The following is a 25,374-nucleotide window of genomic DNA, read 5'->3' as shown; positions in this document are numbered from 1 at the left end:
GAAATAGACAATCCACTCCCAAAGAAAATGTTTTCCAGTCCAGAGGAAGGTCTCCTCGACGGAGGGAAAGAACTCCGACTCGAGAACACCAGTCTCCCCAGAGGGAGCCCTCTGAGAAAAGATACAACCTTAGAAATAGGGATAATGTGAAGAAGCCTGATAGATATCAAAGTATTGATACACGTCCCTCTTGATCTTTTTCGCAGAAATCGGAAAGAAGAGGACGGTCAGACCCAGGAGAGCACACCAAGTCCAAAGACAAGGAACCTGCTCAGAGTAAAAAATCTCAATTTCCAAAAAAGAAGGTATTCAGTATTAGAGTAATCAACCATGCCGAGAATACTGAGGACACAGTTGAAAAACCGGGAGTGGGCACAGACAATGCTAGACAGTGCAGCAGAAATCAGTATAGCTCGCAAGATCCTGATGAGTCATCTGGAGACAGTGGACACGAATGAATACATTCAGGTTGAAACTGCCGACACCCGACTTAGCGAGCCCCATAAGATATACGAAATAACACTGCGTATAGAGGGTGATAAGACTAGGAAAATTAAGGGTCTATTTTGGGATAAACTCTCAAAAGGCTATGATATTCTGTTAGCTGAAAAGGATTGGCCCCCAGAGTTTGTCAGGGAGTGCCCTCGTGGCGAAGAAATGATTATGCCTGCCTTCTCGAATCACATTCCGATTCACACTAAGTATGTATATGCGAGGAAATGGGCAGTAGCCCAGGCACCAGTATTATATAAAAATCATGTAGGATGGGATGAGGACTCTCCTCCTTGCAAAATCCAGTTAAAAAGTCAACCGACTGCCCAAAGGCAGTATCCAATTAAGCAAGAAGCTAAAAAACAAGTCAGGGAGATTTTAGATCAACTTGAATACCAGGGGGTGATTGAAACATGCACCTCTCAAATGAACAATCCTTTGTTTCCTGTCTCCAAACCGGACAATTCATATCGTCTAGTTTTGGACTACAGACACCTTGATGCATGTTGCAAAACATTTGCAGTACAAAATTCGCATAGTGCTGCACTAATGAATAACATAGTTAGGAAAAAATATAAAACAACATTAGACATATCTAATGGTTTCTTTTGTCAAAACATTGCACCAGAAAGTAGGTATTTGACCGCTTTCTCAGTAATGGGGTCACAGAAAAATTTCTGTAGGCTCCCACAGGGATTCAAGAACAGCCCAGGACTATTCTCAGCCAGAGTAACAGAGTTACTACAAATATATGATGATGAGGCATTATCTTATGTAGATGATATCTATCTCACAGACGACGACTTGGAGACTCACTTGAAAAGAGTGAACACCATCATACTTGGGTTCGCAGCAGAGGGTTACAAATTCAACTTTAAAAAGTCTCGAATTGCCCATCTGACAGTATTATTTTTAGGATACAAATTATCAAGTGAAGGAAAAAGCCTAGCGGACAACTTCTTAGAGAAGTGCGCTGTACTCCAAGCACCTAAAACGCTGAAGAACTTACAATCGATTCTAGGTTTTCTGAATTTCGGTAGAACTTACATTGTAAATTACGCGGACATGGTTAAAACTCTCTACGAATTAATTAAACCTGATTTTAAACAAATCAATTGGACTCAAAAACACACAGAAATTTTGAGATCACTGCAAACAGACATGTTAGCAAAAACAAAATTAGATACACGTGACAACACATGCAATCTTGTAATCCGAGCCATCCCAGGAAGATGCGGATTCACGTACCTGACCTCTAATGAGGGAGAAAAGGTACCAATAGCTTACAAATCTCACTTGTACACACAAGCAGAAAAAACATTCAGTCTCACCGAAAATACTGTGAAAGCAGTGCAAACAGCTATAGCTAATGAACGAGAACTAGCAAAAGGCAGAAGGATCACTGTCATCACAGCGGAATCTGCCTTCGTAGCGCTATTCACCCCAGTAAACCTGCCTACAGTGTCACTGGATCCGAAATGGATACAGTACGTAGATTCTCTTGCTGCGGAAGACGTGAAATTTTATCACGGCCCGCTCTTGAATAAACGGAATGATTTGACTTATGAAGAAGAATATCCTCTGCCAATCGAACTTCTGCCTCTTCCACAATACGCCTGTATAATCTATATAGATAGATTTGTACAGCATTTCAACGTAGAGAACAAATCCTACGATACAGCCTGTGCGATAGTTAAAGGTGGCTGGCTGTGCGGTAAATTCAGACCGAAAATAACAAAAACTGAATCAGTGAGAAACTGTTCGGCTCAGAGAGCTGAAATCAGATCCTTAAAGATGGTGCTTGAAAATGCAGAACGTGAATTCCCGACACTTATCGTGTGCGATTCGCATTTCTGCGTCAAATCTTACAATAATAAGTTGCAGAGCTGGATTCAAAATGATTACAAAGATGACACAGGTGCCACAATAAAGCATAAACTGCTTTGGAAACAAGTAGTTCTTTTACAGAAAGAACTACAAAAGACTCATGTGATACACGCACAGAGTCTTCAACGTGATGGCGTTCACGTTGCAGGGAATTCATTGGCTGTTACAGCCACAGTGGAAGCAAGTAAACCGGCTTCCGTAGCCACAAAAAAGCGTTCAGAAAAATACATAGACGGGGAAACCATGCTGGCAGTCAAAACGTCCTTAAAAGGCGACTGTGCAGCGCTACCCGTGAACTATCCACTCAATTATGCATACGTAATTGATGCAAACTCCGTTCCTTTTGCTCGAATCCCTGGAGTGGGGGATAGGGTAATTCCAAACATGAAACGGAGATGTTTCCTATTACAGGAAGCACATATGGGGTTGGGTCTGAGACACCAAACAATCAGGGACTCTCTGAGAGAATTGCAATCAGAGTACTGGTGGCCAGAAATGATTGAAGGAATTCATGATTTTGCAAAAAACTGTGAAGACTGCAACAGAGATCGCAGTGGAAAACCGGCCAGTGTAGTGTCAGAAACCCTAATAGAAAGCATAAGGCGATCTATCCGCGCAATCAAACAAGAGAAACGCGTCCCATTGTACATCATTAAGTCTAAATACACTTAAAAAATGTGGCCCCAGCGCTCGGCTGACGCCAGAACGGTTATAAAAGATCTGCGAGTCTTTATCGGCACATACGCAATTCCCATGTTCCATTCTGACCAGGGTCCTGCTTTTAGCTCTCGAGCTTATAGGGAGGCCATGGCCAGCATGGGAGTTGGATTGCGGTGTTCTTGTCCGTCACACCCCGAAGGGAACAGTGTGGTAGAAAGAAAAAACCGGGACATAAAGCAATCTATAACAGCGAAGGTATTAGGTTCGGGTGCTGGGTGGTTCAAACATTTAATAAGTGTCCAGTTAAGCCTAAACAACTTGCCAAGAAATTCTCTAAAAGGTTTCAGCCCATACAAACTATTGTTTGGAACTAGAATGCAAATTCAGGACTTAGATAGTCAGGTACCAGTGGTAGAAGATAAGAAAACAGACTTTGACATCAAAGATCGTTTTGGCTGTTTTACAGGACTTGAATGAAACAAGAAAATCCTTAAGCAATATAAAGTTAAAGCAACAGCCAACTACCACTGAAGAGGCACCATCAGCCCCAGCAAGGCCTGTCTGGATTCCAAAGATTGGGGATCTGGTCAGAGAAAAAATATCGGTGAAGAAGGAATTTGGGCCTTCTTACAGAAAAGCAGTACCTGTCATAGCAATCAACGGAACAAGATCAGTTGTACTACCGCCCCTTGCTGGTAAAAAGGAGAACAGAGTTGTATCAATCGACCTGGTAAAACCACAAGCATGTGGCCTATAATCAACAGTAGGCCCAGTGGACTCCCGAGAAACAACAGAATACCCAAACTTGCAACAATCCAAGAGGTTCAAACTGAAAGACTAATCACATTCGATCAGCCTGCAGTACACAGAGAAGGACTATGCAATAATGCCATGGAACTTGTGCCTCTTGAAACACAGATTGAAACAGTTTGTCAAGAAACACCAGTCTACAATGATGTGGCATCAGAATGTCCTACCGAAAGACAAATTGAAAGAACAATCCCAACAATTGACAGAACTGCCTCTGGCTACTTCATCAACTTCGATAACTTTTCTGAGGATCAAAGCAACCCCGAAGTGATGCCAGAAACAAAGACTTTTAAAGAAAAAGCAACTGAACTCTTTCAACAAATCAAAGAAGTATATCTGGATGCACCATTGATTGAGCATTGGATTATTTCAGGGGTATTTATACTCCTACTATGCCTAATTTTAGTTCTAATTTTAGGAAAGTTTATTAAAATTGAATGGACACAGCAAATTAGAACATCAACTTAGTCCTCAAACCACACAGATCATCCCACGTGAAGAAAAGAGAACTGTCAACAGTAAATGTCACAGCCATTCCAATACCCGGGGGGGTAGTATGGGAGAAAACTGACAATGAAATCTATGGTCCGGTCGAAATCCTAAAGTATCCTCATCAATTCAAGGTTTCATTAAGTGACTTTGTAAAACCGAGTACATTCTCTGATGATTGGGACTTTGAAAGTATTAATAATATGATGTCTGATTTAGTAATGTCAGCTAGATTCACAGATCTTGATTATTTACAAGGTTCGTCTAGTTATGAACAGATGTTCTGCTACACACACTATGGTAATCATTACTTGCATAAATCTGCACAGCCTAGAAATGTTTTTAAGTATAACCAATGGGAACATTGTGCTACACCCCCTAAAAGCAGTTCTAAAACATTCTATGAGAAATTTCAGTACTTCTCAGGGTTTAACACCAGTGAAGCATAAACGTTTTATTATAAACTGTTAGATAAAACAGGATTGAAAACTATGCTGACAAATACTAAATTGATATATTCAGAAGCATTTTATGAAAAAATGATGACATTTGGTTTTGATTATTGGAAAAATAACATTGAAACAAAAACCATCTGGGGTACAAAAGAGTGGCAGGTACAAGGCCTAGAAGCACTATTTCGAGCCTGCATGATCCCAGAGCAAATATTGTTCTGAAATGAAACAATTCAACAAAGAACCTGTCTTGGCCTAGCTAAGATCAAAGACCTTAACAAACCGTCTATACCGAAGCCAATACCTGATAATGCAACTACAGATATTGAGATAGACGTATCTAAAATTTTACATCTAAACAGAACACATCCTGATTGGAAAAAGTGGTTAATCTGGCTAACTGACACAAACAACTGTCAAGATAGATTCCTGAACAAAACACAGGGGTTAACAATGTCCAGACAAGACCCTAGATACTCCCAGAGTCAACATCCAGGGATACTAACAACATACAGTGTAGGGAAGCTGTGCCTTGAATGGCTAGAATCATCCACACTGGCTGAAATTAAGCAACACTTGTCTTTACTTAAAGATGGTGCTGATTTGCGCGATTTTATTATGGGACCACGCAAACAGCGTCAAAAGCGCTTCATAGCGACCAGTATCTATGCTGCTTACAACGAGGCTTGGAAAGTCACACAAATTGAAACAGCTGAAAAAATACGAGAAATTGATCGTATTAATTTGGAAAAATCACTTTCTGTAGTGGACAATGGGTTAATGACTCTGTCCTCCAGAATATATTCGCTGGACAATATTGTATCATCTGCCATAGATATAATAGACAAAGACTTGCTAATGTTACAGCATGGCCAGTCGCAATTGCGTTCTATTGTACAGTTAGGCTGGACGCTGCAAAATTTTCGTTCAGGCTATGTGCCATGGCGTTTAATCAACATAACGTCATTGTTTTCTATCTTTAACCTTACTGATAAACAAATCAGCTGGGCACAGAAAGGAGCAGACTATACAATCCTGAGCATCGAAAAACTTGAGAGATTACCTTTGACAATGTCAGAAAGTCCTGTCATTGAATGGATAATACACAGGATTATCACAATTCCGATAACAACTTTCCAATTTAAAAATTGCCTTGAATACATACCTACTGGCCAGTATGAACGATTGGGTAAAGGATACATTAAGTCAACATGGAAATTACCATACACACATTCATGCTATAGTGACAGCAACAAAAATGTATTTCTTAGCGGTGAAAACTGTAAACGTTCACTAAGCGGTATACTTTTGTGCCAAGGTATTAATTTACACGGAGCTTGTGAAGGTAGTTCAAACAACCTTTCATGCCACCAGCATGTCACACCTGCAACGCAGATAGAGCCTTTCTTTATGCAACTCGCGAATGGGAGTTACATTCTAAGACCAAATGACAGATGTTGTGGCCTTTTGCCAGGAAAAGCCTATCTCGTAAGCGTAACATCCATGGTCAAATGCTGTATGCAAGCATTGTTTCCGAACGGCCCTGGAGACACTGAGACTCCCATCTGGTCTCGTTTGAATTTCTCTTCTGTACGAATTAATACTTTAAGCAAAAAGAAGACTGTGCTTTTGCAGACAACAGTGCCCATCACGTCATCAAAAGAGACGTATGATCTCCTAGTTGCAAGGACGGCTACAGAGATCCATGACCTTTTATCAACAAATTGCCCGTGCATTTCGCAGAAATGCTTAGCCAAATCCTTAACATGTCTAGTGCCATAGGCATCCCAGGCATATTTAAGACGATTTTTACGGGACTGCTAACACCATTTCAAGCAATTCTGGGAATCATTCCTAATTTTGTCACTTCAGTCTTTGGCGGCATACCCCTATTTTTGGGACTTGTAGCAGGCATTTTATTTTTGACCCTCCTGCTCCGATATGGCAAGCCAAAACTCAGACATGACTCCGACAGGGATGGAAGAAACAATCCTAGCAATACGCTACCGGGACCGAATAACTAGAGTCCTTGGATTGGCCAGGCTGAGAGATCTGAACATGACCTGGTTTCTTTCATTCAGACCGATATGGCAATCCTGCATCTTACCTGTGCTTCGATGTATGCTATGCGGAGATGAGTGTGTGTTGGACATCTGTCTTGCACTTCGATCAGCAGTACCAATGGATATCGATACTTTGCTAAGTCCAATAACGGCTCACGCATTGTGTTGTTCCCAGCGGCTACCAATCCTGATGACGGCATTGGTTGAGACTCCTGTACTACGACTAGGTGGTGACAGTGGAGCGAGAAATAAAAGCAACATCACCCAGGTACGACCTTCTGTGAGCATTGCTGATCCAGACTTTGATGATAGCAATCATTCTCACACCTGCCAGGTTTCAGCACTATCGAACTTGGTCGAACTGTCACCTGATTTTGTAGACAAATTTTTTGAAAGCCTGTCTGATATGATGTTCTCCCCCGAACAGAAACAATAATCATTCCGACACACAGCGTTCCCATGAACTCTGAATTCGGCCTTCAGTTTTGATCAACAAAAACTGCAGAAAAGCTTTGAAACTCTATTTCCCCGTTCAACAAGAATTTTTTTTTTTAATTGAACACTTTTTAAAAAATATTTACTTTTTTCTGGCAAAGGAAATTCTTTGCTTAAAGTAAACCTATTCATAAAGAACAGAAGCTTCTACTTCTATTTTTAGGTAAAACTAGAGACATAATAACTTTACACCAGCCTCTAGCACATGTTACAGCAAAATGCTTTTATATGTGATGAAATTATCTCGCCCTTTCTTTTCTGTATTAAGAGATATTTCATGAGTAATTTTTTAGCAAAATCGTTCATTGATTACATATGCTATAATTTTGAATGATTTCTATGCTTAAAGACGTACAGTACCAAAATTACCACGTATTTCGAATACGCCATTTCAAATGCAAATATGTATTTTGGGGTGGGTAATGTTACACATGCATCTTTTGCTATAGTTTTAGTAAATTGACGGACATAAATTAGTGGAGTGGGTGTCGCGTTCTAATCTAGGACCCTGATCAATACTGTGACCTTATGCCCCTATACGGCTATAATCCATTTATTCCCCTATAATGGCATAACCGATCAAATGCAATATTCAGAAACTCGTCTCTGGCCTCACACGTTCAGAGCCACATTTCAGAATCACTTCCTCTGCAGCTTCCTTTGCAGCTCATTAGTACAAATGACACAGCAGAAGCCACTATCTAAGATTCCTAGATTACACTCTGAGTTCTTCAACAAGATAAAACTCAGCAACCTGGGAAAGCCCCACTTGCTATGTTTTGATTAGTAATAGAACTCTAATGAGCACTGAGAGACGATCACTTCCTAGTGACATCTTTATTGACGTCTTATGTCCTAAAACTTACGTCAAACCAGGCACCTTTCAGGTATAAATATTACCAACGTTGCCTTAAGCAAAGGCTGATGCAACTGATCCTAACACGGCTGCTACTATCGCTACTGCTATCGCAGCTAACGAGCGAACGATGGTGTGGTGCACATAGGAGCAGAACAGCTGTCCCCTGAAGAGCCCAGCAGATGCAAGCTGCCCGCGGACGCTGCCCCTCCTCCTCTTCCTCGACGTGCTGAGAGAGATGCTGTCTTTTCTCCTGCCGAGAAATCCAGCTCCGGCGTTTCCAGCCTACTCTTGCGAGTGACTGGGATATCGAGTCCTGAGAGGAGATACAAGACCTCCAACATTCTATTCCCGAGGTATGGTGTTGACTAAACCCTTAGAGAGAATTCTTGAAGCAAACCATGGCAAAACCAACTTAACTAAAACTGCTACTTACTTACTCCCCTCCCAAGTATTAGGCTTAGGTCAGGTACACTGGGGTAGGCGTAGTTAGAAGCACCAGTTGAGTACGTTAGCCTAATGTATATATGTTTGTATATATGTTTTATTCATTTTAAACCATTGTATGGCTAAGAAACCATATCAATGCTTTTACAGTATTATTTTGCAATCCTCATTTTACTGTACGCACTTTTTATAATAACAAGTCTTGCAATTGTGGCAATTCATTTCTCTTGCACGAGAAGAAAGACTGTTCAATAAATAATACCTTTTTATTGAAAGCGCCCCGTCTCTCTATTCTCTGCATATTGGTGAAAGTAATCTGCACAAAACTGACTGAGTAAAATAACTGTCTATTGTTTCACACGACTCTAGAGATTGACTCTTATTCTAAGGAGCAAAGTTGTCATGTTTATGCGGTTGTTGGAAAACTGAATCCCTTCTTGTCTGTACCAGGGAAGCTGATCACTTCCTATTCAGAGAAGAAAGTTTCCAGTGACCTCTGAGCTAGTTGGTAACAAACTCAATTAAGTTTAGCATAGTCAGTAGAGACCCGGAAGATCCGCACTTCTACGTCTATACTACTGTTTATGTTATTCCAATGCGCAGGGCCTATTGGGAAAATAGGAACTACACTACAGCATAGTGCAAAATCAGGTTACAGAGTAAGTTAAATATATACAGCCAGATTCATCAAAGACCCGTTTTGCGAGTCTGTAATAGCGATTCATAAGGAATCGCTATTATAGACTCGCAAAACGGGATTCATGTAGGAATCGCAAAATAAGATGCGATTCCTACACATTCCTTATTTGCGATTAGCAAATTGCTAATCGCAAATAAGGAATAACTCCCGCTTCATTCCTATGGGCCAAAAGGCCCATAGGAATGAATGGGGAGTATTCCTTATTTGCGATTAGCAATTTGCTAATCGCAAATATGATAGCGATTTGAAGGGTGCCAGGGGTGTCCAAAGGACACTCTGTGGCACCCCTTAAATGCAAATTTAAACAGGTGTTGCGCACACACATGTCCAAAGGACATGTGTGTGTGTAACATGCCAAAGAAAAAAATGCACTAAAGTGCTTTTTTCTCTTTTTTCGCAATTTACCACAAAGTCAGACTTCGTGGTAAATTGAGACCAAATATTGCGAATTCGCAATTTCAAATTGGTTGATAAATTGCATTTAAGGGATCTCTATTAGAGATTCCTTAAATCCAATTCCTCGCAAATATGCGATTTCGCTAATAGCGATTTTTGCATTTGGGATGATGAATCCCAAATGCAAAAATTGCACTCGCAAAGGGCCAGATTCTCAGAATCTGGCCCTTTGCGAGCGCAATTTCGCTTGATGAATCGGGCTGATAGTGTTTACCTTAACAAACAAGCATGTAATATATGATATCATAAATTTAATATGTAATGAGCAATACCTTAGAAGGAGTAAATACCCTTCATAAGTTAAAAAGAATGCAAACTTGAAAAGACAGAATAGCATTAATGCATACAGCTCAGCATGAAACATGAATCAGAAGTGATCATAGTATATAATGCAAGAAATCCACAAAAGGGCAAGAGAGCAACAAAATCAATATCAATCAAGAACTGCTATAGTCAATAAAAATAATAACAAGAAATTACAAAAGTAGTCACGTGAACCGAAAAAAGGAATCAATCAGCATCTGAAGATTTTTTAAGAGGTGATCAAGATTTGTCCCTCTGCGGTGTAATATGATATGAAAGATTAAGAAAGTATTGCAATAAATGAAGACAAAAGGTGTTGAGAAGGAAAAAAGACATAATATATAACATAAAGAGTGTGAAAAAGAAAGTTATAGAGGCATAGAAGACAAAATACAAGAAGAGAGAATAAATGTGAGGATAGAATATGTAAGGCAAAAGGGAGAAGGTAAATGAAAAAGAAAGGTAAACATGTAGAATAAGAGATTAAAATATAGAAATGAAGGAGAGAACAAAGCTTACCTATAAACACATAGAACAATTAAGTAATAATATTATCTACAACAAACCACAAAGAATCTAATGACAAGAAATATACATACTATGTGTTAAGAAAAGGAGGAAGAGTAGATATAATAAGAACATTAGAACATGGAAAACAAGTGTATATACATAATAACTACCATCTTTGAGATAACTAAGAAGAATAACATGCAATACAAAATAAAACTAATGCCTCCAAGGGGATGGTCAATAATGAAGAAAAAGCATGCGAAATGCTAAACACTATGTCGAAACATGCAATTAACATTTGAATATCGGGAAAACATAGAATTCTTTGGATTCTCCATTCCTGGTAATACGGAAGCGTGCAGGTTCAAATAAACCACACTTAATATCTAGCTGACGTAATTGAGGTCGCATTGAAAGGAATGCCTTTTGCCGTTCATTTGTTTCTTTGGAAAAATCTGCAGCTATATGAATAGTATGACCTTGGAAGAGAAAGGGACCTCGTGAGCGGGCTGCTGACAAAATTTGTCTAGTTTGTTCATGCCTAAGAAAACAAGCAATAATTGGCCTCGGACGCGCAGAGGGATTTGGACGGGAAGGGCCAAGTCTGTGGGCGCTTTGAATTTCAAGAGGTGGAGCAAAAGAAAGACCGGTCATTATTGGGAGAGCATCGCAGAGGAATAATTTTGTGTCACTTCTTTCAATGTTCTCCGGAAATCCAAAAAAACGAACATTGTCTCTTCGGCTGCGGTCTCTCAAATCTATGATTTTACTGTGCAGAAAAAAAAGATCCTGGTCGGAAGGTTGAACTGAATCCAAACGGCTCACCATGGCCAGAATTTTAGAATCAAGAGTTTCAATTCTTGTATGAAAAGCGGTGAGGTCTGCTCTAATCGATTTAGTTTCTCCAGCCAGGGATGTGATTGTGATATCTAGACCCTCTAATCGGCGATTGACCCCAGAAAGCTCTTGCAATATTCTTTGCATAGTGTCGGATAGTGACTGGTCACTATGAGGTGATGAAGTTTGAGGTACATTTGCCGATGAAGACAAGCTACCTTTCGTTGACAGACTAGTAGATTGTTTTACAACTTCAGTAAAGAGTGGTGGTTTAGGTATTTTACTGCTGTTCTTGTTATTGGACATTGTCACTTTCCGTTGTACAGATGCCCTACGGAAGCGAATTGATGTATTAGCTTTGTATGAAGCAATGATGAATAAATGGCAGGACGTAAAAATAGTATAATATAGAGTGCAATGTCACAAACAAAGCTGAGTACCTGTAAGAAGAAAAGGGTTAATAGCATTAATAAATAGCACATAACATCAGGCCTGGTAGCGAGGGAAATGGGCGAACCACAACGTGAGTAAAAATAACACACATTGTAAATCAACAAGTCCTAAGCAAGAAACACTACAATAGATGAAATAGGTAAGTGTCATAAACAGCCCTTAATCCTATAATTGGCAAAATGGAAAAAGGAAGCATGAATGCACGCAAAAATTGAGGGAGCGCGCCCTTGTAGGGTGAGGAGGCGTCATGTAAGAACAATAAAAATAGCAGAGATATATTCCTCACAGGACCATGTGGTAAAGCCACAAGCTAAAGACAATTGAGGTAAAATATATAGCATACACGAATACTACAGGAAGAACTGGCCCTGAGAGAGATTGAGGCACACTTCCAAGTCATAGTTAGTTGTTCTGTGTAGGTAACAGGAGGAGATTATCGGTGACACCATGTGTAAGAAGAAAGTTTCATATACAGTAATATTTCTCTCTCCATAAAAGAGCAGGCAGAGATAAATCAAATTGAGCAGTAGTAAAAACACTTCTCTGCAAGATTTTGTCAGAAATAAGAACGTTTTGTGAGGAAAGTCATACAATTCGCTTATTCTCCTTTATTGTCTGTTTTGTTTGTATCTGTAGTGTTCCTTCGCCTCTCCCTATTAATACAGGAGGAGGCGCTATGAGGTAAAGCACAGGGAAACTGCAAAATTGTGGAAGAGCAAAAGCGTTAAATGACGGAAATTATTCGGTCCTGTCAGGATTGAAGTTTGCTCTTAATTACCCTCCTTCACCCTATTTCTTGACAGCAGGAGGGAGCGCTATGGAGACAGGGCTTGCACAGCATTCATGAATGCCCTGATAGTCAAGAAGACGCGGCTCCGTGTTGTGAGGAGGCGCAGCCTTACAAATGAGGAGGTGTGGCCTTGCAATGCGAGGAGGCACGGCCCTGTGGTGGAAGAAGGCGCAGCTCTACAACGCAAGGAGGCGCGGCTATGTTGGTGCGCAGCTCCCGGGGCTGGGCTGCAAAAGCGGTGCGTCTACCTCACCGGAATGTAGAAGAGGAAGACCATTGCCGCTTCGGGTAGGAAAATGCCGCCAGGACCTTCTGCATGCTTCCCAGCGATAGCGGAGCCCGGAGAAGGAATTCCAACGATGTAGGTATGTGGGGATATCCCGTCAGGGGTCCGTCCCACAACGGAGCTCCTCTTTCAGGCGGCCATCTTCCTGCATGGCCAAACCACGCCCCACATTGAATTTCAAAGAGACAGTGACCTGTATTTGTGATGATGCCTGTTTGACTGCAGTTTAATTTCTACGATAGATTATGCTCTCTTAAGTAAAAAATTTACTTTGAATACAATATTCTTTTTAAAGAAAAAGGTCAACCCTGGCAGCAGCAAATTAATCAAAGCTTACGAAATTAGGGCAGATACTATATACTAAAGAAGAAATCTGGTTTCGTTTACAATTTAACTTGATTTTACACTTTGTCACACTGAAAGAAAGTCAACTTAAAAATAATACACATAAATGTCGCCTCTATTGACTGAGGCACTCGGAAGGCAGACGGTAAACAGTCTGCATTTGTGCGGGTTGTTAGCATTTCACCTGGCGGCCACACAGTAGCTGTAAGGAACCAATATATCTTGGATGCCAACTGTAAGCTGCGAGGAAAGAAACAAAATCCATACTAATATAATAAAGAGAGAGCCCAAACCTTTGAGGCGGGTAATCTCAGGAACCACAGCACCAATCACAACACCCAATACAGCATTGAAAAGGGCAGTTGCAGCAGAAGGACATAGGCTATGCAGACGCCCACCATATACATTTAAAAGGTAAAAGAACCGTGCTAGCAAAGTAGTCCCTTGTGGCCGTGTCTGTGTTGTGCTGTGGGTGTGTGCTGGGGGCGTGTGGTACGTTCCGCCCTTCATGCCATGTCTCCTATCGTGTGCTAATCCCACCCTGCTCCCTTTAAATACCCCTGCACCCCATAATCATAACCCACCCTTACTCCATAAAATACCCCAACACCCTTAAATGCTAAACCATCTTAACCCTATAAATATACCCTGTACCCCAAAACCCAAACCTATCCCTAAACCCTAAAAATACCCCTGTACCTCAAAACCCAAACCTAGCCCTGAACCCTATAAATACCCCTGTACCTCAAAACCCAAACCTACCCCTGAACCCTTAAAATACCCCTTTACCCCAAAACCCAAACCTAGCCCTGAACCCTAAAATAACCCTGTACCCCAAAACCCAAACCTAGCCCTGAACCCTTAAAATACCCCTGTACCCCAAAACCCAAACCTACCCCTGAACCCTAAAAATACCCCTGTACCCCAAAACCCAAACCTAGCCCTGAACCCTAAAAATAACCCTGTACTCCAAAACCCAAACCTACCCCTGAACCCTAAAATATCCCTGTACCCCAAAACCCAAACCTACCCCTGAACCCTAAAAATACCCCTGTACCCCAAAACCCAAACCTGGCCCTGAACCCTTAAAATACCCCTGTACCCCAAGACCCAAACCTACCCCTGAACCCTAAAAATACCCCAAAACTCAAACCTAGCCCTCAACCCTAAAAATACCCCGTGCCCCAAAACCCATACCTATCCCTAAAACTACCCCTGTACCCCATAACCCAAAACTATATCTGAACCCTTAAAATACCCAAACACCCCAAAACATATACCTCAGTATCCCAAAACATATACCCCTATACCCATACTTACCTTATTCAAACATTAAAAAAAAACATGCTTTTACCATTCATGCATTTACAACGAATTTCGTTGTAAATGTATGCGTGGTAAAAGCATTTAAATTTAATGCCATGCGTTATAATGGCATTGCAGAGTCATGGTACTTTCGTAATGAAAGTATGCGGAGTCATGGTATAAGGAAAGAAAGTTGCGGAATAATGGGTGTTTACCCTCCCCGGTAAGTACATTGGTGGCACGGCGGCCCACATCTCCAGCAACATACTCATATTTTTTCACCACCCATTTGAAAAATGCACAGGTCTCTCTCATTGATGGCCAGCACCGACATACACTTTTAGACACACCTCCCGCCACAAGTTCTAGAATTGTGAACTTTAGAGCTGGGGAGCTACGTTCGAATCTCGGCATCAGCTCAATATCCTGTGATTCCAGGCAAATCGCTTTGTCTCCCCCTGCCTACCACAAATGAATGTGTTCTTCTGTAATGTAAATTGTGCTCATGCCATGTTGTCAAGTTCGCGCTATATAATATTGCAAGGAAAAATAAAGTAGGGAAACTCGAGTTCACACACTACTGAACGCGCACTCTTAAGTGCATCAGCAGTGCACTGTGAATTGGAGCGTTTCACAGGCCTGTCACACATAAGAAATGCTATCTAAACGAAATCCTACAAAACAATACTCTACTGCCCGGCAGCAATTCATACCCGGACAAGGCCGGGACGGGCTGCTAGTCAAGAATAAAGTGCAATAACGGAGTATGGAGGTCGCCGGCTGCAAATTTGGGTTTTGGAATTTTGAGGCACCCATAAGGGCTTCATGTGGAGGCCCAAAGAAGGATTGTACTACCCATCTTGTATAGTCTGTGCAGAACTGAACTCTAAATGTTGACAGCATAAGGCCATTGGACTTTTGGAATAGTCAGTAATGTACAGCTCCATAAAAATGTTAGCTGCCTCGTCACTCGAGGGTTTAGGTAGAGGTTTGCGTTGTGTACAGTGATCTTTGTTGCATGAGACCCATGGAGACAGCACTGTGACTGCAAACTGTGTGTTTTTTCGTTGTCACGGTGACAGCCTACGACTAGCTTTCCTCTTTGCCTCCCTGAACCGACGGCTGCTTGAATGCCTTTGGACTGTCTGGCTTAACCTTGCCGCATTTGGACCTTGCTTCTTTGTCATGTAAGACACCGCCTTGACGGCTCCAAGCTCCATTTATGCTTTGTCTGTGAAATGAGGAAATTAATATTTAATAAGACAACCAGAACTAACAGAGTAAAGAAATATAGATTACTAGAGAATTCAGTGAGTTTTAGAACCATCCGGGGGCACTTGTCATTCAGACTTAGACAGTCCCCAATTAAGGACACTGCAGGCAACTGCCATCAAGCATCACCACAAATGGTCAGAAGAGTGCACCAGATTGCAACAAATGTCCTCAAAATAATTTTGCTGCTACGGGAGACAAGGAACATATGAATGGAAAAAATGTAGGCCCCACAATGACAAAGAATTGGCTGTAAGTAGGTTAGCCGTACTCTTTTAGGTAAGTAAGTAGGTTGGCCTTACTTTGAGCTTTCTTTTCGATTCTAGGAATAAGTGAAGAGTACTTCTGTCTTATTACTGAATTTCCAGAGCAAGCCAGGAGTACGACAAGAGTCATTCACACCTACTCACGGCCAAATCTTTGTGAATCTGTTCCAAATTTTTTCCAGGCGCTCTGAAAAATCCGGCCCCACAGCTGAATGCACACTCATTGAAGAAAAGACTGACTTGACCAAATATAGGATTTTTAACCATCCCTTGACACATTAAAGAAGAAAAGCAATGTTCTTCAGTGACACTTGATTTCCACACATACCTTGTGTCAATAAGGAGAGAGTACGATTCTATAATCCTTACATGTGCTTTAAAACACGCGGAGCCTCAAAATATTTTGCATCATGACCTAATTTTCGCTAGAATAAAATTAGCCATTCATACCTATATGCACATCACCTCCAACCGTGACAGAACTCCACTGGATCCCCTTGCAAGCCCAAATCATCTTGAAAACTAGATACATTATTTACAAAGCCATCACGACCAGCACTCCTTTATATTTTGCACACTAGCTCACCATCTCTGCACACCCATAGCCACTGCACCGTCGGATTGCAGACTAAGAAGTGTAAAAAAGAAAACAAATGAAGGCAGTAGGCTTTATCCTTCTATGCAGCCAGTTCCTGTATCCATCAGGGGCACCCCAACGCTGGTCCATTTGGGAAAGAGTTAAAGATGCAGCTTTTTAAGAATACTACATAACAATCCATTAACTATCCCAAACTATCTACCTCTCCTATCATTCGTTGACTTAATGCTGGTTTTTAAACCTCTACAGCAAACTACTACCTTTTAGTTATATGCACACTACAAAAATAGCAAATACACTGCCACTGATATCTCGTCGAAAATCGATTTTAAAAGCGCCACAGATAAAAAAAAATCAAATACATAATATCATATAATCAATGTTCCTATTTGCCAGTGATATTGGGTGCTAAAGTCTTGGGGTAGGTGGATGAGAGGGAATTCAAAGTGTTGTAGAGAAGAATGGATAAACACTCTTAAGGAGTAAAAACAGAAAAATTATTATAGGATGGAAAGTGTTAAGGGGGGTCTCCCTCAGGGACTTTATAAATCACCGTGTATACCCACATGCTTGACCATCTCCCCACAATCATGGCCTGTTCAATTCCTATAGACTTGAATTTGCAATAGGATTGCCAGTTGGCTGCAGATCTTGCTTAGTCCTGCTCCCAGGCTTTTTTTGTAGTGCTTTGTCCGGCAGCCAAGTTTCTCAATTAGCTGAGTGTTAGATTAGGAATTCCTATAAGATTAAACTAGCATTGGCAAAGTCAATAGGTCTCAACCATGCAAGATCTAGTGACTTTGTGCATTTTTTTTAGCCATGTTGCACAGCAGCACGGCTGCGGTGCTGCGTGACTAGAAGTAAAAAGAACAAAACAGCGCTATTAGTCAACCCTGCCCCATAATTCCTGTGGCCCTGGTTATGACGCAGCAGCAGCACATTATAAACCATGACATATACTTCAAATGCCACAATACATGATTTCTTCTATACCCTTATGCAGCAGTACCTGAACTTCTCAGAAAACTTGCCGTACTTTTAATAACAATCCCACTAGCATCTCAAAAAGTTTTAATCACACAGTTTTGTAGCGTCCTCTCCAAGCTTTCATTGAATTTTGCTTTGACACCTATGTCACAGCTTTATGGAGTCTGCTAGGAGCCAAAAGGGTTCCATCATAAATCTTGCAAGACACTACATTTCCGTTCTGTTAAATAAAAATCATTTGTTTTGTAAGTCAGTATATATACATATGTATGTACAATTACATCTCCTCGATCAACCATCTTGGTGTTTTAATTATTCAACCTAATCTGGTTGCTGGGAGTGTCATCTTCAGTGTCAGAGATTTTCAAAGACAGTGAAGAGATAACAGGTTCAGTCTTTTCTTCACTATCCGTGATATTTATACTGGTGGTGAGGATAACAAAACCGAATAATCAAATGCCCGAAAGTGAGAAGAGTCTCTTGTAACAGACTTTCCAGGACGCTGGGCAGTCACCATGTGTCCCTTCTTGAAAAGGTACAGCATCATATGGTGCATAGGATATTCTCCTTCGCCTTTGTGGGGTGATCACTAGATCTCCTCTCAAACTTGGAGTTCTTTGCATGTTGCCTCTTGTCTGCATAGGCTTTTGTGTTCTGCTTGTTAACCAAGTCCTTTGTATGAGTTTAGTTCTAATTTTCTCTTTTGTTCAATCCAGTTTTTAAACTGAGCCCCTCAAGAGTTGCTAACTGTACTGCTTTCTTTAGCGTACTCATAAAACTCTCAACGAGTCTGTTGGCCTGCAGCCATAAAGATGTACTCTTCTGTTGCTTAATGTCAGATGCTTCAGATGCTTCAGGAATTACTTGAACTCTCGACTGTTAAAAGGTGGGCCATTATCTGACTTCAAAATGGCTGGAGCCCCCTATAATGCAAAAATGTCATCTAGTCTATCAACGACTCAACGTAAGTTGTGAATGAAAGATCTTCGATTATTGGAAAACATGAGTACTTGTCCACAATTACCATCAGATGATGTCCGTTATCGAAGGGATCAAATAAATCAATGGCTATTCTCTCCCATGTATTCTTAAGGAGTTCTGACATGGTAAGCGTATGTTGAGTAGTATTTGTAGAAAGGCAGGTGCATAGATGACAGGCCTCAATACATGATGTCCTTTGTGAACTATTTCAATTATTTTCTGTTGTAGACTCTCTGGGATTAGAATTTGCGACCCTCGCAGTATAACTCCATCCTGAGTTATGGACAGTTCATCTTTAACGTTTATGTATTTTTAGTATTCACAATCACAGGTGAGAGGTCGAGTGTGTTGATTCCATGACTGATGTGCAATTACATCTTTCAACTTCAGCATTTCACTATCGTGGCTCATGGGAGTGATGATCTGGGCTAACTATACAGCAGGTAGCGTATTTGATTTTACAATGAAATCAATATAGGCTTCAGAAGTCTTTGATGAAATACCCTGACCTTGTATAGGCTCTCTGGAACAGTATTGAGCAGAGGTTGAATCCTTCCCTGGACGATGCACAATGGTATAATTATAGTCTTGAAATTGTAGCCCCCATTCGTCAATGCCTGGAGGCATCTTGGCTTTTAGACTGCCAAAGATAGTCAATAAATAGAAATGTTCACAAGACCATCAGGTTGCGAAAAAGCAGGTTTGGTCTGGGACAAACTTCCACTGGCATATGCCAAAATAGGCCGCCGAGCATTTAGGTGTCTGTTTTGCTGTGCACGGTAACGCCTAACCCGACTGCTCTAGTGTCAACAACAACCTATATATGAAGCTTTGATTGAAGTAGGCCATTTCAGCAGCAGTGTCAATGGCTCGTTTGATTTTCTTCAAACTTCTCTCAAAATCTTGTGATCATTCGAATGAAAATTTTTATTCGTTAACTCTCGTAATAGAACACTTATAGTAGCAAAGTCTCATACGTATCTTGAACAGTAACTGGCCATATCAAAAAATGTACATATCATGGAAATATCATGTGGGGGATCTGCAATTGACAGGCCTTGCACTTTTTGCAGTATAAGGTGTTATGTCCTCATCTGATAAAACGTGGCCAAGAACGTTAACTTTGTCTTGTGGAACTCACACTTATCTGCATTCAAAGTCAATCCTGATCAATAACTAAATGACATACTTGTGTGGATGCTTTCTTGTGCGCCTTCCGTGTAGCTACAAAAATCAATATGTAATCGCTATAATTGAATGTATTCACAATAGGCTGTATGACATGTGGAATGAGGTCTTGGAAAAGTTCTTCAGCCAGGGACACACTAAACAGATTCTCTTGTATCAATACAGACCAATATGTGTGGAAAAGGTTGCAATGTACCTGCCATCTTCTTGGATTTGCAACTGTCGATAACCTTTATTAAAATCAAGGCGGTAGAAGACCTTTGCACCATTTAATTGTGTTATTGTGTCAGCAATGTGTGAAACTGGATGATATTCTCATCAATTGCCTTGTTAGCTTGATGCATGTCAACATATATGCGTACAGCTCCTTCACTCTCCTTTTTGGGCACTACTACTATGGGAGAAAACCCATGGCATCGGACCAGTTGAACGCTCAATAATGTCATGCTTAAGAAACAATTCAAGTTCTTTTTCATCAGATTTTTGTAAATGAAAAGCAATTCATCTATGTATCTTGGCAACAGGACAGACATCTTCATTAATATGCAACTTTACTTTCATTGTCTTAATCTTTCCTAAACCATGAAACAACAAAGGCAATTGATTTACTATTCTGTGGTGAGAAATTATGTAGTACTTAACAAAACTCAGTCCCATATCAGCAGCTGTACTAAAACTGAGCAGACAGGCCCTTGACGCTGTACCTTGAAGCACATGGATGGGTGCTTGCACCTTCATTTTCTTGTGTTTCATAGTTGATATAAAGGAACTTTGACATTTTATGGATGTCGATGCAGTCCATGTGCACACTTTAGTTTTTGATGGCGTAAGTAATGGCAATGGAGATAATTCATTGTATTTCTCTTCAGGCATTATCTTTATCAATGCACCACTGTGGATTATGAAAAGGTATTGAGCAACTATTTATTTTCAACGTAATCTTCGGATAATGTTTGCATGACTTTGGTATGTCGACTGACATTTTTCCTCGCATGCAGCCAGTCAGACATGCGCAAGTTTCTCTGAGGTAAACATCGACATGGCACAACTATCTTTCTCACTTTAACTAGATACTGAGACAGAAGAACTGTTTCACGATCATTTAGATGACGATCAACTTTGTTCAGTGTTGATTTGCCTCAATTGATTTTGCTGTTTGACCTTGTGGGTGTGCGTCGAACGTTGCTTCCCAAAATTTCTGGTGGCCATTTTGCCCATGTGCTTTGACGCACTTAATTTTTCCATTGCTTTAGATCATCACAAAATGGTTCGCTTTCCTACAGCATGTACATCTCTGTCCAATAGGAGTGCCCCATGCAGGTAAGAGCGGTGGGGCGGGAGGGCTCGACGGAAGGCGACGAAGGAAAATTAAATACATAATTTATTATCTCTTATTATCTGTTGAGTACCCCCCACCACTTTTACCTGCACGGGCAGCTCCTGCTGTCTAATGGCGGAAGATTTATCTTCGTGTGGAAATGAAAATCCACATCTAAAACATAACTTCTTCTTAGATGTAGACATCACTTTGTGTTCTTCAGTCTTTTGCTTTGGCTTACTTTTTATACTCATTACTAACTCACTTAGGGCACCTCCTGCCTCCATGTCAGCAGCTTGTCTTTCAGCACGCACCTCAGCTCTGGCAGCTATCAACACTCGCTCAAGACTAGGAGTTTCTCTCAACATTCGTTGTCTGAATGAATCTGACAATCATCCTTCAATATCTCTAATAGGCATAGCTTGTTCATCATTAAGTTAATTGAACTTACAGTGTTTTATGAGTGCATCAAGTCTCTCCACAAATTCATCAATGGTTTCACCAACGTTTGTGTGTTCTTGACTGAAAATGTATCTTTTGTAATCAACTTTTGGTACTCGATTGAACTTAAGATTCAGCGTTTGAAATTTGTCAGTTTGCAGCAGTTTGTTTATGACTTCTTTCACGCCATCACAAGCAAGATTTTTGAGATGCTTGATAATTTTGTTTTCAGCCTCTTCAAGTGCACCAATGACATCATCAAATGTCTCTATCGAAGTAGTTCATTTACCGCCAATATTTGGCTTTTTGGTGGTATCGAAAGGTGGTGGTGATTTCAGGAAGGCTGCAGCATGGTAACTAGTAATGGGAGTGGCTGACATTGAGGGTGGAGCATTTTCTGCTATAGGTGGCTATCTATTTGAGCCTGTGTCACTTGCAATGGAACGGCCTCAGTGGCAACATAGACAATCGAGGGAACTGTGACCACTGGAGTTGTTCTGAGCAGTCACCTGGCAGCTTTGGTGGTGTGCCACTTTTGGTATCGGACAGCTCAGTAAGCACAATCCAATTGCTTCTTCTCGGGTCTCCACGACCGGTGATGAGGTTGTAAAGTTCCACTTATCTAAGCTCTGGTAAGTGAAATGATAATATACTTCTTTCTTACTTATTCTGTCAGCCAACACTTCTATGTATTTTGTTAGTATTTCACTACTGCAGCTTTTTAGCCCTTTTTCCTGTATCAATAGGTAACCGCCTTGGGGGCGTGGCTTGCACCCAACAGGAATGGCGGCGTCCGAGTGAGGCTCCTCGGTGTCTCCGGCAGGCCGGGATTTTCTCGTGCCGTTCCAGCGCCAGTACCCACATGTGAGGACGTCGGAACCTCCTCTCCTCATTGCTTGACAACTTTGGTCCTGCTTGGTGGCGTCTTTTTGACTTTATAAACGATGTAAGTTTCCTGTTCATTATCGCAACCTCGCAGCCGCCATATTTATTTTTCCTGCATCGCCCTGTAACGCCGATCTCTCCTTCACATCTGTGAGAGTCTGAGGCACTTTATTTATTTCTTCTTCATTATGCTTCTCCTGGCTTCCTGCTCCTCCATGGACACCACCTTCTAGCCTACTCATGCATTTACTCTTATTTATGCGAACTTTCTGAGAGACTTTATTATGGCGGCCATTTTGTGCTTCCTTTCCCGTCAGCAATTCTACCATTACTATTTTTTGACTTTTTTCCTCTTTATGGGCAGAATTAAAGGCTCTTTGTCTTATAAAGCGCAAACGAAGCACATATTTATCAAAAACTCAAAGCTTTTCACTGAGTTTTCACGTTTGCAGGACTCCATATCTTCCTCTCAAGCGGACGACATGGCGGCTCCTGATCCTGCGCTGGCAAACTCTGGTAAATCTATCACCAAACGCCTTAGACAAAACCCTCCATCACTGCCTAAATCTATCTCACCTGTCTCCATGGAGATGCTTTTGGAAGAAATCAGGGCACTACGTCCATTTATGGAGGACACCAGAGCAAAGCTTCAAGTCCTTACAGACTCCTGGTCTCAACTCGACAACAGAGTTACGGCAGTAGAACAATCTGTTTCCTCCATTACAGATGCTTTTGCAAAATTCTCTCCCCTTCCCTCTCAGGTCTCCGTCTTTCAACGTCAGGTGGAGGAACTTGAAAATCGTAATAGGTGCAACAACCTCCGTATTTACGGCCTTGAAGAAGGACAGGAGGGGGCCGACCCCCTCACTTTCTTTAAATCTTTTCTTCCCAAAGTTCTTCATCTGCCAGAGGACACCAGGCTTAACATTCAGCGAGCACACATGCTGGGTCGTCCTTCCTCCTCTAACTCCCCCTCACAGAAACCTAGAGGGGTGATCCTGTACTTTTTGGAGTATACGGACATTTTGAAAGTCCTCTCTGCAGACAAATCCTTTTCACGTATTACCTGGTCCGGAGCCAATTTATTTTGCGCCCAGGATTACGCCAAGGTTACCGCCAACAGAAAGAAGGCCTTCCTGGACATGAGACCTGCTCTTCGTGCCATGGGTGCTCGTTATGGCCTCTTTCAACCATGCCTCTTTAAAGTCTCCTACAACAACAGGACAACGACTTATGAGGATCCGCTCCGTCTTCAAAGCTTCATAAACTCTCATCATACCGACGTTATGGATTCCTCCTCCTCAAATGTTGGCTGATTATTTGTTCCTTTTCTTTGGTTGTTGTTTCGCCCTGTTCGGTTGGTCGCTGGTGTTTTGCATGTATGACGTGTTTTTTCTGCCTTGTCTGATTGTTTATCCTCTTTTCTTGTTCTTGTTTTTTACCCAACAGTTCTCTCCCTTCTTCTGATGTGCTGCCTTCCGGTCCTCCATTTTGTCTTGCCCTGATGTGCCATCCTCCCCGTCTGGTCCTCCCTTCCCCTCATTTCCTTGAACCCTTCCTTGTAAGTATGTTTTGTGGTTCATGTTCTCATTACATGGTTTTTATGTGTTATCTTCTCATCGTTCTCTCATATTTTGCTTGCTCTTACTCTGCCCTCTTTTTTCCCTTCTCTGCCTCAACCTTTTCCTCTCACTTCTTTACTTCCTCTTCTTCCTCCATGCCTTTTCCTTTTTCCTCTTTCTTCTGCTCCTTCCCTTTCTTGGCTCATCTTCTTTCCTCTTACTTTTTCTATTTTCTACCTTTCTCTTTCTAATGTTATTTATTCTCATTTACAATATGGTTCAGTTCTACGCTTGTTTATTGCATTGTATGCTTTTTGTGCAAAGATAATTCTCTCCTCCAGTTACATTCAGAGTCACTTCATGGAATGTTAAAGGTTTAAATAGTCCAATTAAAAGACAACGGGTACTCTCCCATTTGGCCTGACTCAAATCTGACATTGCCATGTTGCAGGAGACTCATCTTTCTGATATTGAAGCCTCTAAGTTGAAGCGACTCTGGGTCGGCCATGTGTTCTTCTCCCCAACTTTAGGGAGGAAGAATGGTGTGACTATTTTAGTTCATAAGAAATACACTGTTTCAGTTTCTCATCAAGAAATAGATTCCGATGGTTGTTGGGTTTTTCTAAAACTGTTAATTGACAACATTCCTATTGTTATTTTCAATGTATATGCTCCAGTTTCTGTTGACAATAATTTTTGGCCTTCTATTTCAGACAAACTAATTGCTTTAGATGGCAATTACATTATTTTTGGTGGCGATTGTAACCAAGTTCATGATCCTATTCTCGATAGACACTCCCCCGTTAAATTTATCAAGTCTAAAATGCACTCTCAATTTACCTCTACCATTCGTCGAAAATCCCTGACAGATATTTGGCGGCTTTGTCATCCATACCTTCAAGAGTACAGTTACTTCTCCCCTCCACACAAAACACAATCCTGTATTGATTATCTTTTTCTTAGTAACCCCCTTACCCAGTATGTCCTGTCTTCAGAAATAGGTTCCATCCTCATATCTGACCATGCCCCTGTTCTTGTCAATTTGGACCTAATCCCCTTCTCTCCTCCCTCTGGCAGATGGCGTTTTAATAATTCCCTTCTTGCTGACCCTAAATTCTCTGGCTAATTCATTTCTTTTGCTGAGGAATTCTTCACTACTAACTCCACTCCTGGCTCTTCTCCTGCCATAGTTTGGGATTCCTTCAAGGCAACCGCGAGAGGTTTTATAATAAACTATGTT

General features: G+C 41.1%; 2 protein-coding genes across 3 annotated transcripts in view; one reads left to right on the top strand and one right to left on the bottom strand.

Moving 5' to 3' along the window:
- LOC147712093 (caspase-7-like) overlaps window positions 1-25,374 on the bottom strand; it is a 542,812-nt gene that overhangs the window by 101,902 nt on the left and 415,536 nt on the right. The gene's annotated exons all lie outside the window — the stretch shown is intronic.
- On the top strand, window positions 331-23,888 carry LOC147712094 (uncharacterized). The gene is made up of 2 exons (XM_086924962.1): window positions 331-2,954; window positions 22,937-23,888. Exons 1-2 carry the CDS (start codon window positions 331-333, stop codon window positions 23,886-23,888), a joined length of 3,576 nt encoding a protein of 1,191 aa, XP_086781088.1.

This window comes from Lissotriton vulgaris, chromosome 5 (assembly GCF_964263255.1).
Source record: "Lissotriton vulgaris chromosome 5, aLisVul1.2, whole genome shotgun sequence".
Lineage (NCBI taxonomy): Eukaryota > Metazoa > Chordata > Amphibia > Caudata > Salamandridae > Lissotriton > Lissotriton vulgaris.
The sequence above is the reverse complement of the archived record's forward strand: the minus strand, read 5'-3'. Positions and strand labels throughout refer to the sequence as shown.